At 41.6% G+C, this 15,754-nt stretch overlaps 1 protein-coding gene across 2 annotated transcripts in view; it reads right to left on the minus strand.

Annotated features, from left to right (window-relative positions):
• The window catches only part of JADE3 (jade family PHD finger 3), a 75,704-nt gene that overhangs the window by 16,535 nt on the left and 43,415 nt on the right, over positions 1–15,754 (minus strand). For both annotated transcript variants that reach the window (XM_054164717.1, XM_054164716.1), the window contains exons 4-6: positions 6,084–6,241; positions 4,077–4,267; positions 1,998–2,209 (exon numbers count right to left, since the gene is read on the minus strand). In XM_054164717.1, coding sequence (XP_054020692.1) covers positions 1,998–2,209; positions 4,077–4,267; positions 6,084–6,241 — 561 coding nt within the window. The remainder of the gene's footprint in view (positions 1–1,997; positions 2,210–4,076; positions 4,268–6,083; positions 6,242–15,754) is intronic.

Raw genomic sequence — 15,754 nt, forward strand, 5'->3', positions numbered from 1 at the left:
CTTCGGAGATTATCTCGTCCAACCCCCCTGCTAAAACAGGTACACCGAGAGCAGGTTGTACAGGAATGCATCTAGGCAGATTTTGAAAGCCTTCGGTGAAGGAGACACCATAACTTCCTTGGGCAGCCTGTTCAGTGCTCCATCACTCCACGGTCTTCCTTATATTCAGATGGAACTCTCCGTGTTCTAGTTTGTACCCATTGCCCCTTGTCCTATTACTGGCCACCACCAAAAAAGATATTTAGGTATTTATATGCAATGAGAGCATCCCCTCTCGGTCTTCTCTTCCAAACCAAACAGACCCAGGTCTTTCAGTCTCTCCTCATAAGAGAGAGAGGCTCCAGTCCCCTAATTATCCTCGTGGCCCTCTGTTGGACTCTCGCCAGTACTTCCCTATCTCTCTTGAACTGGGGAGCCCAGAGGGGACACAGCATTCCAGGTATGGCCTAATCAGGGCAATTCCCACATTTGCCTTCCCAGCCTCCTGATTATAAGATCTCCATATTTGATATGAAGCAATATCACAAAGCATTACATAAATATGTCAGCTCTATAGAGACAGGGACTTTCCTGAGGTAAATGCTGTATTATGGACACACCTGGCTGAGTAATCCAAACAGTGTTTGTGGTGACAGCTGCTTTAAAAGCCCAACTGTGGGAGCTGTAATCTAAACTTTACAAGTGATTTTTTTCCTGCCACCAGCATTCTTCCTATTACTAACACAAAAAAGACCTCACACCTAAAATCACGTTTAGGTGGTTGGAAATGGACTGAAACTATTTTCTAATTTAATCCATGAAGCCTAGACTACTAAACCAGTAATTTCACAATGTGCTTGAGCTGGCACAAGAGGGCACTTTGAACAAGGGTACCTCTCACGCTCCTTACCTCTAAACTGTGTGACGACAAAAAGACCTGAGGCTACATAGTGAACCACAGCCAACACAGATTAAAACCAGGCTGTCTGTTGTTAGGATTAGCTCTAGCTCAGTTAATTTCAGGCAGATCCAGCATGGGGAAGGGTCAGGAGGAAGGAGGCATCCAGGCCATCAGCAGGTAACCACAAGCTCGGGACTGCAAACTCGTCATTACTTCTGAACAGGCACAAGCAGGAGCTGAAGCAGACAGCCCAGCTGTCAGCCGTATTCCTGTCACTGGCCACATTACTGGCATTCAGGCTCACGTGGCTGCTTCATGCAATGAATCAGATGAAGAAAGCAGGCAGGCTGGAAGCCAGCCCACTGCAAGCAGGGAGATGACAGGCCCTTTTTCAGCCAATATATATTCCAAGTATTACTTACAGTCAGTGCAAAAATACGCTTCTAAAAAACCCTTCTTAGTCTCTTTTCAATTTACAGAAAACACCTCTTCCAGGACAGGACCCTGTGCAGAAACCACAGGGTTCATATCCCTTTGATCATAAGGATACCTCTGCCTGACTATGCTGAGCTCACTAATGCAAAGTCTTGGCTACATCTGAAACACCATAAATGTGAGCAATGTTCAGATTGAGAGCAGAGTCATTGTGGGTGCTTATGCCTTCTGAGAAAGATCAGTCTGCTGAGTGCCCACACATGGTTTCACATGGCTAAATTTGGACAGTCCATGTCTGGCCAATTAACTAGTGAGTCAATGGGGAAAGCCCCAGCTCTGAAACAAATGATCTTTAGAGTCTTCAGAAACAGGCAAGCCAGCAGTTCCTGCCCTCTTTATTTTCAAAAGCAGGTTGAGTAATAGGGGAAAAATTGCTTATGGTCACAGGGGAAGTACTTGCAAGTCAGGGTCCTATGAGACTGCAGATGTCCATGAATTCAGCATGCTAAACCACAATCTACTGTAACTGTCAGGATACAAAAATACACTTAGTATTGCACCACCCATCTTAACTACAGAATCAAAAAGCCCTTCAATTAATATTTAATACCAATTCAAATTCCACGCTTGCCAAGGTAAACTTTGACCATAGGACAATGTCAACATTGCTGCAGGCTCTAACCTGATGGACACAGATATTACACTTGTCACAAAACACCATGTCATTCCCATCTTCACTGTCAGGGGATCGGCACACATCACAGATGACATCTTCATCATATTCAATACCCAACCCTTCCTCAGTTTCAATAGCATGATTCATGTTCTCATGACAGTGCCGTTCCAGCACTTCAATTGTCTTTTCCATTGTGTTTTCATCCAGGGGCCCGCATCCTGCAGCAAAGAATAGAGAAGGGGAGAAGGGGAATTAGAGGACAGTCAGGTGCCTCTAACCAGGATTGAGATGCAAGAAGAGCGAAGGACAACTAAAGCAGCAGACACAGCATCTTCTCTCCCATCATGTGTACTGCAAAAAAAGACTACTACTGGCAATCCATACTCTGTTCATTTGAACACCACACAAGCTCCACACACCTACCACTAATCAAACTTTGTGTAGGCAGAACCACTTATAAAAGATTTGCTGTGAGACTGGCCCTCAGCTGGCAGCTTCAGGACATACACCTCCTAAGAAATCCTACAACGTTCACAAGCACAAGAAATCTCCAGACTGCATCCTCTCCAAATTCTAAGTCAAAATGATGCTGTTGCCCATAGTTCACTGTTTTACTCAGACCTTCAGCAGCTGGGATTAATTAACATTAACATGGGATTAAGTAACATTAATATCAGAGGCTAGTATTTTAACTGCTGGATTTACACACATAATTATGACTATAATTTGGATTCCTCATTGCAATCAATAAATAGGGAGATGGAAAAGATAAATTAGTGCTGCTATAAAATGCCTTCTGCTATTAAATTGTTCCAATGCCTGGATATTTTCTGACTTCTTGAATTAAAAGAGTTACAGAAGCATTCATGTGGGAAGGGACCGCCAGGGACTCCAGCCTAATCCCTGGCTCCAAGCAGAGCCAACAGTTAATCTAGACAAGGTTGTTGCTTCTAGCCAGATCTTGAATATGTCCATGGATGGGGATCGGCCCCCTAGAAAAGCCTCGATTTTGTTAACAGCATCCCCATATGCCTGGGAAGCTTGGCCTTGTTTGTGCTTTGTACATAATTTGACAGTGGAGCGCCATCAGGATGGTCTCCTGACACATCTACCTGTTTTCCTGAATGTCTGGATGCATCTTTTTCTTGCACTTGGAAATGGTCCTTAAAAGCCTCTTTTGAGCTGCCTTCCAGATGCCACCTACCAGTTACTCAAGTAAGTGAAAACATGCTCTCCTGAAGTCCAGAACCAGAAGACTACTTCTCTTCCTCACTCCCTTTGGGATCTCAGTCACCACTATTTCAGCTATTACAGCCGATTATGTGATGTGTTTATCACAACCCTACAGGTTCTTCCTTGTTTATGAATGGGAAATCCAAGAGATGCTGAGTATCTTCCTCTTTTGTCCACCTGTCCTTCCTAAAAAACCTGCAATTATAGAAGAATTCCAGCCACAAAGGCTATTTCTCCACAACTCTATTATTCCAGTGACAATTCCATATATTATTATTATATTATATATATTATATATAATATATATAATATATAGTATATAATATTATTATTATTATATATATATTATTTGCATAGCTCACTCCCCCTCACAGCCCTGTACACCCACAAGTTGCATGGAAGAGAGTTCACTTAGCTGATTTTAAATGGGCTAATGTGTGAAACTTAATTAGTCTGTTAAGAACCTAGCATGCAAGCTCCTCAGAACTCTGAATCTGCACTAATAATATGTTCAGGTTTAAGAACTGGAAACATCTGCTTTTCCTACCTCATTTTTTTTTAAGCTTTGAAGTCCTAAAATTAATTCCACCTGGTGTGGGCTTCACCCCTGCCTCAGTTTGCAGAAGTTGCACATGATTTTGGATGTGAAGGAGATTTTAGGCAAAACAGTGTTATGTAAAACATTATCAGATCAAGCGAGTCGTTATTTTAATCGTTTTTACCTCCTGTTTTGCTTAGCATTTCCATTCAATGCTCATTCAGCGATCTTTAAGAGACCTTGCACAGCAAACTACAGCTTAAACAGCAAAAATTAACTGCTGCTTTTAAAATGAGGATGTGCTGTGAAATTACCCATTTCTGTAAGCTCTTCATTTAGCTCCTGAAGCCAAAAGATGTCCATGTCATCCAAGTCATAGCGACACATAGATTCTGCCAGTTCTAAAATGTTGATGTAACCTGGTTCTGTGGGCTCTTGGCTGGAGCAGTGGATGTATTTCCTGGGTCGTGTATACAGTACTTCTTTCACCTTTTCTGCTACAACCCTAGAGTGAAAGTGAAAAAAACAAACAGAAATGGTAGTTACAGCTTTTTATGACCCATCCTTGAAAGACAAGGAATACTTTTTAGAAGAGCAAAGAAGTCTATAGTGGTTTTACAGATTCTAAACCAGTGGGTAAGTGTAGCCAGGCAGGAGAGAAAGTGTTCTGTGAGTTCCATTTCTTCACACAAAACGTGCTCAGCTTTGTGACATATACAGAATTCCTTCTGAAATGTAAGCCTGTGCATATGATTTTCAATTTAACAAATGCTACCAGTGCAATGATGCAAGCATTTCTGAAACCCACAGGAAATATGCACAAACCTCCCTACAATCTTTTATGTTCTTCTTAAATGATAGGAGGAAGCCCTGCCAACTGATTTCTTGAAAATACCAGCTTTAATTTATTCCGCTGCAGTGTGTGTGTGTGGTGGTGGACAAACATTGCTCTTCATTTGGGATAAACAGTCTACCCTTATTTTGTAAATGGCACTTAGTCCACATTACAAATGCATTATTTTTATTGTATAACAAGGGGGAAAAAAACAGCTAAAAATCATCCAGGAAGCAAGAAAGAAAAATATTGCTGTTTTCAATCTTTCAATTATTTTGTAGAGATAAAACTCAGTGTTTGATTAGTAAACTAGCTTACAGGAATGGAAAGACTGACCTTGGCTAGATAAAGTCAGTCTTTCTCTGAATTCAATGGAAGAGGCCCTGCATGTGAAAGGAAGCCAGGGAGATACTGAATGGAATGGAGCCATGCATGAGCAGCTCTGCGTGATTTCTGAAGCTAACCCTTTACGAGACAAGGAGAGAAGAGCTGATGTGGGAAATAACGCAAGAGAAGTAAAGACGGAGCAGGCAGCAGTCAAGCAGCATCCCACAATTCTTAGTCAGCAATGTGGGTTGTTAATGTTCTCACAAGTAACCTCCTTCTGCCATTTTTCCTCCCAGTTCACTTTGCTCTTTTTCCTCTTCTTGCCTTGCGAACTTCTTTTTCCTCTGGTCCAGCCAAATCTATAGCAATTTTCCCTCTAATGTAATATTGCTGGTGTGAGATGCTATATATTTATTTTTAATAACTTGGCACTGACAACAGCCCCAGTGGAAATTAAATTATGCTGGCATCAGCACTTTCACTGGACAATTCATTTATCTGTTCTCAAAGACCATGCTGGCAATAATATTTCTAAGAAGAAACACTCCACGTCCACAAGGAAGGGTTGCAGGACTACTGTTAAGTTTCTCTAGTCTAAGCACAGTGTGAGAGAACAAAAGGTTACGTATCTCTCTCCTGAAATTGTTATCACTGAACATCTACAATATTAAGTAGTGATCTGTGGTGAGAGAAGCAAAAAGGGTTAAAGCTCTGGTAACAGTAACCAAAATCAAATTATGTGAACAAGTGAGTAACTTTCTGGCATCAGTAACTGCTGTGTGCCTACTGCTCTATATCATCATGCTTAGTAGAGAAGGCTTTCAATTAAGACATATAAGATTCGGGTTTAATTTATTAAACCCACTACACTCGAATGAGAACAGAGATTTTAATCCATTGCACTGTGTGACTCAGGAAAGAAGGTATCTTTTTTTATACTCACAATGTAGATACTTTAACAGTGTACAGACAGAACCAAAGTGCCACAGAACCAAATTAGTACTTACTTGCTTTAAGAACATACCTGAAGGCTGCTGCATTTGAGACTTTAATAAAATAATGAAGAAAAGATGACTGCATTTAGACAACCTATTTTTGAGAGACCATCTTCTCAAAGTTGACATTTTATGCATATGATCTGTGTTTTGATCACCATTACCTGAGAGAAGGCTGTGGAATAGTTTCTGGACTGGCTGGAACTTGAACCCCTTTCTCCCATTCTTGTTTCCACGTGTCAGCGAAGATATAATACTCATCAGGGTTGACATGGTGAGAATCTGGTAGTTTCATGGCACTAATGAGATCCTTACGGAACACCTGCAAGAAACACCAGGGAAAAGAGTGGCTTGAGAAAGAGACTTCTGTTAAAGGAAGCAATAGATATTTTACTTAATCTCCACTGAAAAAATGCATACACTCTGACAAGGTTTTTTAAAGAGTACCAGCACACAAAAAGTCAGTTTGAAAATACCGAGGTTATTAACTCTCAGAGTATCAGCTGCTGTATAACAAAGTTTATGCTAACTCAAAATCATGATGGTGCCCGAAAGCTGATCAGAAGGAAAAAGACTGTGACAAGCAACCAGGAAGACAGAAAAGGAGACCTGCATCTGACTTAGCCTCCTCACCATATTGCTCTCAAACAGCTTGTTTTACTTGCCAGTCTGTAGGCTTTACCCCAACTTAGATACAAGGCAGCCTATCCTTTTCTTTTACTCAGTTTAGTTACTTGAAACTGTCGTATTCATCACGGACTATGAACAGTTGCCATGGCAAAACTGATCTATAGGTTCTTATTCATTTATTAAAACCACTTGAAGCTTTACTGGCTGGGATCTCTGGGATGAAAGATGAACTGCAGCCTTTGCTGAAATGAGACCTGTGTTGCTCTGTGCCTGAACTCCAGCGATGCAGGCACAGCAACAACAATCCAGCCTCAGCATCCTTCAGCAAACCTGCACAATGAAATGCTCCACTGTGAATCAAAGCAAACACATCAGTGACAAACCTCAGCCACAACATTCAACTCTTGGCTCAAGAGGATTAAGTTTTTACAAGCATGTAAACATGATTATCTGTCACCTCAAAGCTCCGTGTCAATGTCTGTCAAATACAGGTGTATACAATTTAAATAAAGGGCATATGCATCCTTTGTGGTTTAGTCTTTTTTCCCTCCTCTGCTACACTGCACCAGTTTAACATTCATAAAAGCAAAACAGTGACTGTGGCTTGGTGTTAGGGAGACACCACAGCTAATTAGCTGTATTATCATAACGAGAAATCAAATCCTCAAAGAGCAGTAATATGAAGAGAAAATATCCCTGCAATAAGCTGTGGCATGTTGAACTCTCTTCTTACTAATTCAGTTTTATAGCCAGAAGAGTAATAAAGTATCTCAGAGCCAAGTATCTTCATGTACCCTTTTCAATTTGACAGCGCCAGACCGGTTATGCCTACTGCAAAAATTCTCAGCTGTTCTTGGAAATCATCGAGTAAACATAATTTTAAAAGGCTCTATGCTAAAAAGAGGTATTGAAACAGACTACTGGTGACCTGGAACATCAGTGTTACCTCATTATGGCCTACAACCACATATCACATGGGCTGCTGGGAGAGCGAACTGACCAAGAGAACTCAGGATCACAGACTCAAAGCTGTTTTATTTGCTACTGACATGTTATCTGCTTTGGTTCAGACCAGACTGTTCTCTGCTGTCTTCTGTGTAAAACTCCTCTGGTACCTAACAGGCCTGTGTTAAAACCTGAATGACGAGAGTGAAAGCATTAAGACTGCAAGCATCCATTTTATCCAAGCAGCATGTGTACACACCAAACCCAAAATGTCAAATGATTTATGCCACTTCAAAGGCATTTTCACTTTCTGCGTTACGGGTCTACAACCAGGATTGTGAGAAACACTAACATGGCACAAGTCCAAAGAACTCCAGAAGGAAAAAATAATCCAATAAACAAGAAGTGCAATGACTGTTTTAATTAGCAGAAAACATATCCCTCAAACCTTATTTGAAGTGTATTACAATCTACCTTTTAACCCAACGACAGAATATAAGAGTAGAGTGCTTCACGTCAAGCCCACTATTTTGTAAATGCTAGATGAAAAATGCTACTGAAGGCATCAATATTCTAACTACATTGCTTAGCAGCAAATTGATCTTCTGATCAGCCATTATGCATGTGAACTGTATCATCTCTACTTTTAAAGCACAAATCCCCTGCAGCATGGACTTTTTGTTACTTTTCTGAGCGTTGCACAGTACTGACCATAGCATCACTGTGCCACAACACTAAGATACCTGCTCCAGAATTTCAACATTTCTGATAGGTCTACTACTGAAAGTCAAAGATTTAACCAATATTAACATAGCTGTTGAAACCTTGAGGAACCCCAAAACACACAAAGTCTTCCTAAGCACTGCCTGTTCATACTTGTGGTGACAGCACAACTGAGGATTTCCTGCAGGTGTTTGGAATCGTTACAATGTCTTGCTCTCCCCGTTCTTCCTTTCTTCACCTAAGGCCAAACAGGGTCTTCCAGCAGCAAAATACTCCAGTGGACACCATATGAGAACACTCTACGTTTCACAGATTCATAGAATGGTTTGGGTTGGAAGTGAACTTAAAGAACATCTGGTTCCAAGCCCTCTGCCATAGGCAGAGACACCTTCCACTAGACAGGTTATTCAAGGCCTTGAGTACCTCCAGGGAGGGAGCATCCATGACCTGCCCAGGCAACCTGTTCCAGTGTCTCACCACCCTTACTGCAAAGAATTTCTTTCTAGTATCTAGCCTAAATCTGCTCCTCCTCAAGCTTCAATCCATGCCCTCTCATGCTGTCACTACTAGCCCTTGTAAAAAGTCTCTTCCTGGCTTTCTTCTAGGCTCCTCTCAGGTACTAGAAAGCTTTCTTTCCTTTATAGTGGAAGTAAACCAAAACACCCAAGGGACTTAAGAGTTTTCTGACAAATTTTACTTCAGGAGCCATCATCAAGGCTATGAACTAAGCCAACTCAACAAAGAGCAGACGTACACCTTCAGGATTCTCATAGCCAGCTTTTCCTTGTGGTTGTTTATTTTTGGATGCATATTTGAAAACCAATGTGGCTCCTTTACTAACTGTATCCACAAAGCAACAGCCAGTCCACTCCACAGCACAGTTTCTTCTCAGTACCTTCCCTTCCACGGTTAGCCTATGAAATGCAGCGGTCATCTTTCAGTCACTCAGAAACAGTTCTACTTACTACCACACATAAACCACAACCCTTCATTATTACCTGCAATATCATATATATTGAGAACACTTGAAAAAATGAGCATGCCACCTCTAGGCTAATAAAGCATTCCCATCTGGACACACTACTCATGAGCAGACTCAGCTAGGGCTGCATGTCTTTACCACGACAGCAGGGCCTTGCAAGAGCTGCAGCTAGCAGATCCAGGCCCCTGCAGACAGAAATGGGAAACTCCCCACAGTTGTAAGCATTTGTAGGATGTACCATGTGATGGTGGGATTTTTCACAAAATATTTTAAGCAGTTGAAACCATGAAATACAAGATGAGTTTTAGACCTGCTTACCATGCAAGATTGTTTGATCTGAACTTGCCATTTCATTTTGCTGCCTAGAATTCTTATTTTCAGCTGAAGCAGTGCAGCACTTTGAATGATGTCAATGAAAAAAATGTTTGCTTATGTCATCATCATCATATTGAGCATTTTGTTGAGAAACTCTAATAATTATTTCATGCTTTAGAGTCAAGACTTAAATCTAGAACAGGAAAATTTGTTCTTTGGTCAACATAAAGCTTTTTGCTCTGCAGTAAAATCCACCTGGATTTCCTGAGGCAATGAGAACTTCTTAGTCACCACTGCAAAAAAAGACACTGCTGTCTCTAAAGCCTTTAAAAGCTGAGTTCTACAAAAATTCTCCAGAAATAAAGATACTTTGCTCCCTCCCAGCACTTACACAACCAGCAAAAATGGTATCCTGGGGCTGTGAAGGAAAGATATGGTTCATATGGTTTATTTGTTTTTCAGACTTCTGAGTCTTATTTGGAAATTATGTTAGAAGAGTATGTCCAAGGCAAATCAACTACTTAGAATTCATTTATAAAGGCTTTACCAAAAGCTGTCTACAACTGTAACCTCAAATCCTGGAAGCACTATGAAAATATATAATTTTCAATATATAATGTTCCTCACAGGACCTTCCTATGCTTACTTTGTGAATAAATCAAGGCTGTGAAACAAAGAACACTACTTCATGTGAAGTAGCTTTATGTACTGAAGATATCAGAGAAGATAGAAGTAATGCTACAGAGAATGACAGAAAATACTAGCATCAAAGAGAGAGAGAGTACATCCTGACAATTCAACAGCCTTCTAACAAACCCCAGTCTCACTGAACAATTCCTATGTCTGTGCAGGCTGTCAGGCACTTTTTGACCTTTGTGACCATTGCAAAGCTAAAACCATATTTAAACAAACCAAACTTAAAAAAAAAAAAGACAAGAGGAAAAAAGAGACTAAAAATCAAATCTCTTTTCCAATACCCTTCTCCATGCTTCTACTGAAACTGACTGATGCCATTGCTCATTCACCTTGTCTTGCCCAAATGCATGTGTGAAGGACAGCAAATGGATTGTGCTATTTGTAAAGACTGGAATTAAAAGCGTTATATCTTCTTGTAACATTGAGCTTTTGGGTACTTTGGCCACCCGCTTACACCGAAACCCTCCGCAAAGCTACACTGCTTGCCACAGGTGCCTGTGCCACAACTGGGAACCACACCTCAAAGATTTAAGTGTCCAGTGTCCAGTTCTGGGCCCCTCAGTTTAAGAAGGACATTGAAACACTTGAACGTGTCCAGAGAAGGGCAACAAGGCTGGGGAGAGGCCTTGAGCACAAGCCCTATGAGGAGAGGCTGAGGGAGCTGGGATTGTTTAGCCTGGAGAAGAGAAGGATCAGGGGTGACCTCATTGCCCTCTACAACTACCTGAAAGGTGGTTGTAGACAGGAAGGGGTTGGTCTCTTCTCCCAGGCAACCAGCACCAGAACAAGGGGACACAGTCTCAAGCTGTGCCAGGGGAGGTTTAGACTCAAAGTGAGGAAAAAGTTCTTCACTGAGCGAGTCATTCGTCATTGGGATGGGCTGCCCAGGGAGGTGGTGGAGTCACCGTCCCTGGAGGTGTTCAAGAGGAGACTGGACATGGCACTTGGTCTAGTCATGAGGTCTGTTGGGACAGGTTGGACTTGATGATCTTTGGGGTCTCTTCCAACCTTAGTTATACTGTGATACTGTGAACTGCTCTGTTGTTACAATCAAGGTGGGAATTCTGCCAGACTTCATCTAATTCCTTCAGTCCTAAGGCTTCCCTTTCGCCCAGCACCCAAGTGAGCAAGTCAGCAGCACTGATTTTCATTCAGTCTGTGCTGCTCCAGCCCATTGCTTAGGGAGCCAGGGGAGCCACTACCCAGAGAGGGAGAGCCACTATTTTTAAAAGGCTGGAGTGTACCACTATTTCGGAAATCTTTCATGGCAAACAGCATGGAAAGATGGCAAATATTCCCTCTAAGCAGAGAAAGCTTAAATAGCAAATATTTCCTGCAGATTTTTTTTTATCTCAGAAGCCAACTTTGAAATTCCAGGTTAACAAACACTCAAACTACAGTTGGCACTTTTGGTAAAACAAGTAACACAAGAGTTTTTCCATCACATTTGAAGGCAAATAGTCTTTTTAAATTCACCTCTGAAAGGATCTAGTAACATTTTTATTTTCATAAGCATTAAAGCTTATTCTGCTATTGTAGCTCTCAAGTAGAGCACCCTCAAGAAAAATACACAGTTAGAAAACAGCAGTTTACACCTAAATTCAGACTGTAAATAATAAAACAAACAGTTCATTGTACTAAATTATAGTATGACCTACTACAACTGTAATATAGCCACATATTATCTGATTATCATTTCAACTTTGTGCAGTGTGCCCAGGCAGCTAAGAGGGCCAATGGCATCCTGGCCTGCATCAGGAACAGTGTGGCCAGCAGGAGCAGGGAGGTCATTCTGCCCCAGTACACTGCACTGGTTAGGCCACACCTCGAGTACTGTGTCCAGTTCTGGGCCCCTCAGTTTAGGAAGGAGGTTGACTTGCTGGAACGAGTCCAGAGAAGAGCAACAAAGTTGGTGAGGGATTTGGAACACAAGCCCTACGAGGAGAGGCTGAGGGAGCTGGGGTTGCTTAGCCTGGAGAAGAGGAGACTCAGGGGTGACCTTATTGCTCTCTACAACTACCTGAAGGGAGGTTGTAGACAGATGGATGTTGGTCTCTTCTCCCAGGCAGCCAGTACCAGAACAAGAGGACACAGTCTCAGGCTGCGCCAGGGGAGGTTCAGGCTGGATGTTAGGAAAAAGTTCTATACAGAAAGAGTGATTGCCCATTGGAATGGGCTGCCTGGGGAGGTGGTGGAGTCGCCATCACTGGAGGTTTTCAGGAGAAGACTTGATGGAGTGCTTGGTGCCATGGGTTAGTTGTTTAGGTGGTGTTGGATTGGTTGATGGGTTGGACGTGATGATCTTGAAGGTCTCTTCCAACCTGGTTTATTCTATGTATTTTATGTATATGTTTCAGAGTATGCTTACTGCAGTAAATCCCAGTGTTCGAACCCCTACTCCCTGAAACTATTTTATGGATTATCCAGGACTCAAGCAAATGAATTACTGTGCTTTCCTTTTAAGTAGCCATAAATTTTCCCATCCTCCTTTACAAGCACGTAGAAGAAAATCCAGGAAGTCAGATACCGAATCAGCCCTATCTAATGTTATGTCTCTGACAGTATCTTGCGAGCCAGAAGAATGTGCAAGAACACGTCAAGACTCCTTCTGGTTGCTAATCAGACATAAGCTTTGGATTTTAGGATTAATCCTAACAATAAATTTTTAAAATTCTATTAATTTATACAGATATTTAGAAAAATCTGTACTCATTAGCATCTGTCCAATTCCTTTTTTAATCTAATTTAATTCCCAGTCTCAACAACTTCCTGTAGCAGATGAGCTTCAGTCTAATTACATGATGCACAGAAAGGATATCCTTTTAATTGCTACAGATTTCCTAACTTTTGGGTTCATTCATATCCTGCCCACCAATTCCCCCACCTTACTTCCCCACTTTTTCCATCACCAAGACAGTTTCCAGACCATTCATACTTTACTGTTACATCTGCTCATTCACTTCCAAAGATGAAATAGCTCAGTCTGTTCATGAGTGAGCTTTTCACATGCAAGAATCATAGAAACGTCTCAGTTGAAAATGACCTTTAAGATTATCAAGTCCAATCATTATCTAATTCTACCAAGTCTGGTGCTACACCATGTCCCTCAGCACCACATCTATATGTCTTCTGAACATCTCCAGGGATGGGGAATTCAGCTCACCTCTAACTTCACAGTTCAAATAGTCTAAGACAGTTATCTCAAAGCAAAAATGACCACAGCAATAACCAGAGAGGTCGTATCTCTGACTTCCATAGAAGTATTGCCTTTCTGTTTTTAATCGACTAACCCAAGTAGGATAAAAAGCAGCTCATTGAAATGCATAAGGCACATTCACCCAAGGTCTTAAGAAGCTTATAAAGATGCCCAAGTTAATTCAGATTTTTCTGAGGTAAGCACGCACAACAAAGCAACACGCTCCTGTGCTACTGTGAGTGGCACGTGCAAAGCAACAGGATTTAACCGTGTTGCCCATGCATTCACAGAACACCACCCATCACTTCAAAAGAGCAAAAAGAACCCCATTTTTTGCCAAGAAATCTAGTCCTACAAGGTGTTCCTCAGGATCAAGACAATTTATCCGGCAGTTAAATGCCACTAAAAAAAGTTTTACATGCCCAAGTAATGACACAGATCATTTACTTCCAGAAGATAAGCTGCACTTCACATGGTAACACAGCCATCATTATCAGCAATGAAGGATTAAAACCTTCTATAGCTGTGAAATTCAAAACCCTATTTGCAAAGAGTGATACTACCCATGTTATACAAGAAGGGGTTAAAAACCCCACAATGCTAACTTAATTGCTTTATGAGGGAGAAAAAAAATGGGGGGGGAAAATTTCATATATATGCTTCAGTGTTGTAAAGATGTCTTAGGCTCTTCTATGACCCCACTAGTCTAAGGAGAAAGAAACAGTCACTCAGGACAGTCCAGCTAAAAGGTTTTCCCTGCAAAAATGATTCCAACTACTATACCATCATTTTCTGCTGCAGCTTCCACCAAGACAGGAAACTGCAAAGTACAGGCTTCATGCTGAGCCAGACATTCAACTGCCTCCTACCCTGCTACTCCCACACAGCCTCTGCTTAGGCCTGCAAGCTCCTCCTGTCTACCTTTAAGTCCATGAGGGGCAACACTATGAATGGCATGTGGCCAACATAATCATACAGGTCTGAAAAACTGTTATGGATTATACTACTGGTGTGTCTGCAACCTTAACAAAGTTTATTTATTCAAAAGAAATGCTAAAGCTGATCACAGAGCAGAATTTTCAAGTCACCATTTCAGTAGTTTGGGATAAGTGGTGCTCCCCTTCTGGATTACAGAGAGTCAGTCTTGCTTTTTAAATGATGTAGAGAAATACTGTAGCCTGAAAAAGCATCATTACAGGCTTCCCTTGTTCTCTTTATCTACTTGGAGAACAGGGTATGTAGACTCCAGGTCTGACCTAGTCACATCCCTTCTGCATTGATGTAAACCCCTGGGGTAAGTCAAGTTCTGGGAATGGGCTTTGACGTGCACTTTAAGACTGCAACCCCTTTGCCCCACGGTAGCAACAGATGACCTCACTCCACTGAAGCTATCCCCTCACCCAACTCAACTCTTAAGCATCTGGGAGGCAATTCAAGACACAGCAGTTCTCAAATGCAGCCACTTGTCACAGAGGACCATGGTGCACACAGACAAGTTCTGTGAAGCAACTGACAGATGCACTAACTTGCTTGTTGGATACAGTGCCAAAAGCAAACTTTTATTTGGAGAGAGAACCCTGGTACTTGGGTTGGAAATGGAAAAAGGCTGTGTATTCACATACAATTTAATTGAGAAAGCCCAGCTTACTAGCATGAAAGAAAAATTAATGTATGAAGACCACAAGCAAATATATTCCCAAACAGCTATTTATAGCTTTGACCTTTTAGATTTTCTGCATCACTAACTCAAGACAGTCTGCTGCCTGGCAAGCAGAGGTGAATGAAAGGAGAGCAATGCCAAATTGTTAAAGAGCCCTTGCTAAAGGGATGCTGACAGCCTGGAGACTTTAAATCTCCATCTAATGGGTATTAGACAACTATTACTATAAAAAACTTCTGGAATTACAACATGATTTTTGGGGGTCCTGGGGTAGGGTCTCTCCTCAGTCTTTGCTTTACACCCTTGTCACCACTTGGTGCATAAATAATCAATTTCAATGCTCTGCTGACAACAGCATTTCCTGTAACACACTCTTCAGCATATGCTTTCAAGGGCTTGGAAGGAGTGCTTGCTTCTAGCAGAAGGAAAGGAAAAACTGGAAGGATAGCCAAGAGTCTTATGTACAAGCAATAGAGAGTATTACTGTCGCAACAGAGAGTATTACTGTCGCCTTCCATTCCCTTTCCCAGAGGATTTTTTTTTCCCCCCAGAAGTTTTTAGTTATTGTACTCAGAACACATCTCCAGAAGATGACAGTATCTGAAGGGGGCCTACAAGAAGGCTGGGGAGGGATTTCTCAGGATATCAGGTAGTGATAAGTGATAGGACTAGGGGGAATGGAATGAAG

The sequence above is a fragment of the Dryobates pubescens genome, chromosome 10 (assembly GCF_014839835.1).
Source record: "Dryobates pubescens isolate bDryPub1 chromosome 10, bDryPub1.pri, whole genome shotgun sequence".
NCBI classification, from domain to species: Eukaryota; Metazoa; Chordata; class Aves; order Piciformes; family Picidae; genus Dryobates; species Dryobates pubescens.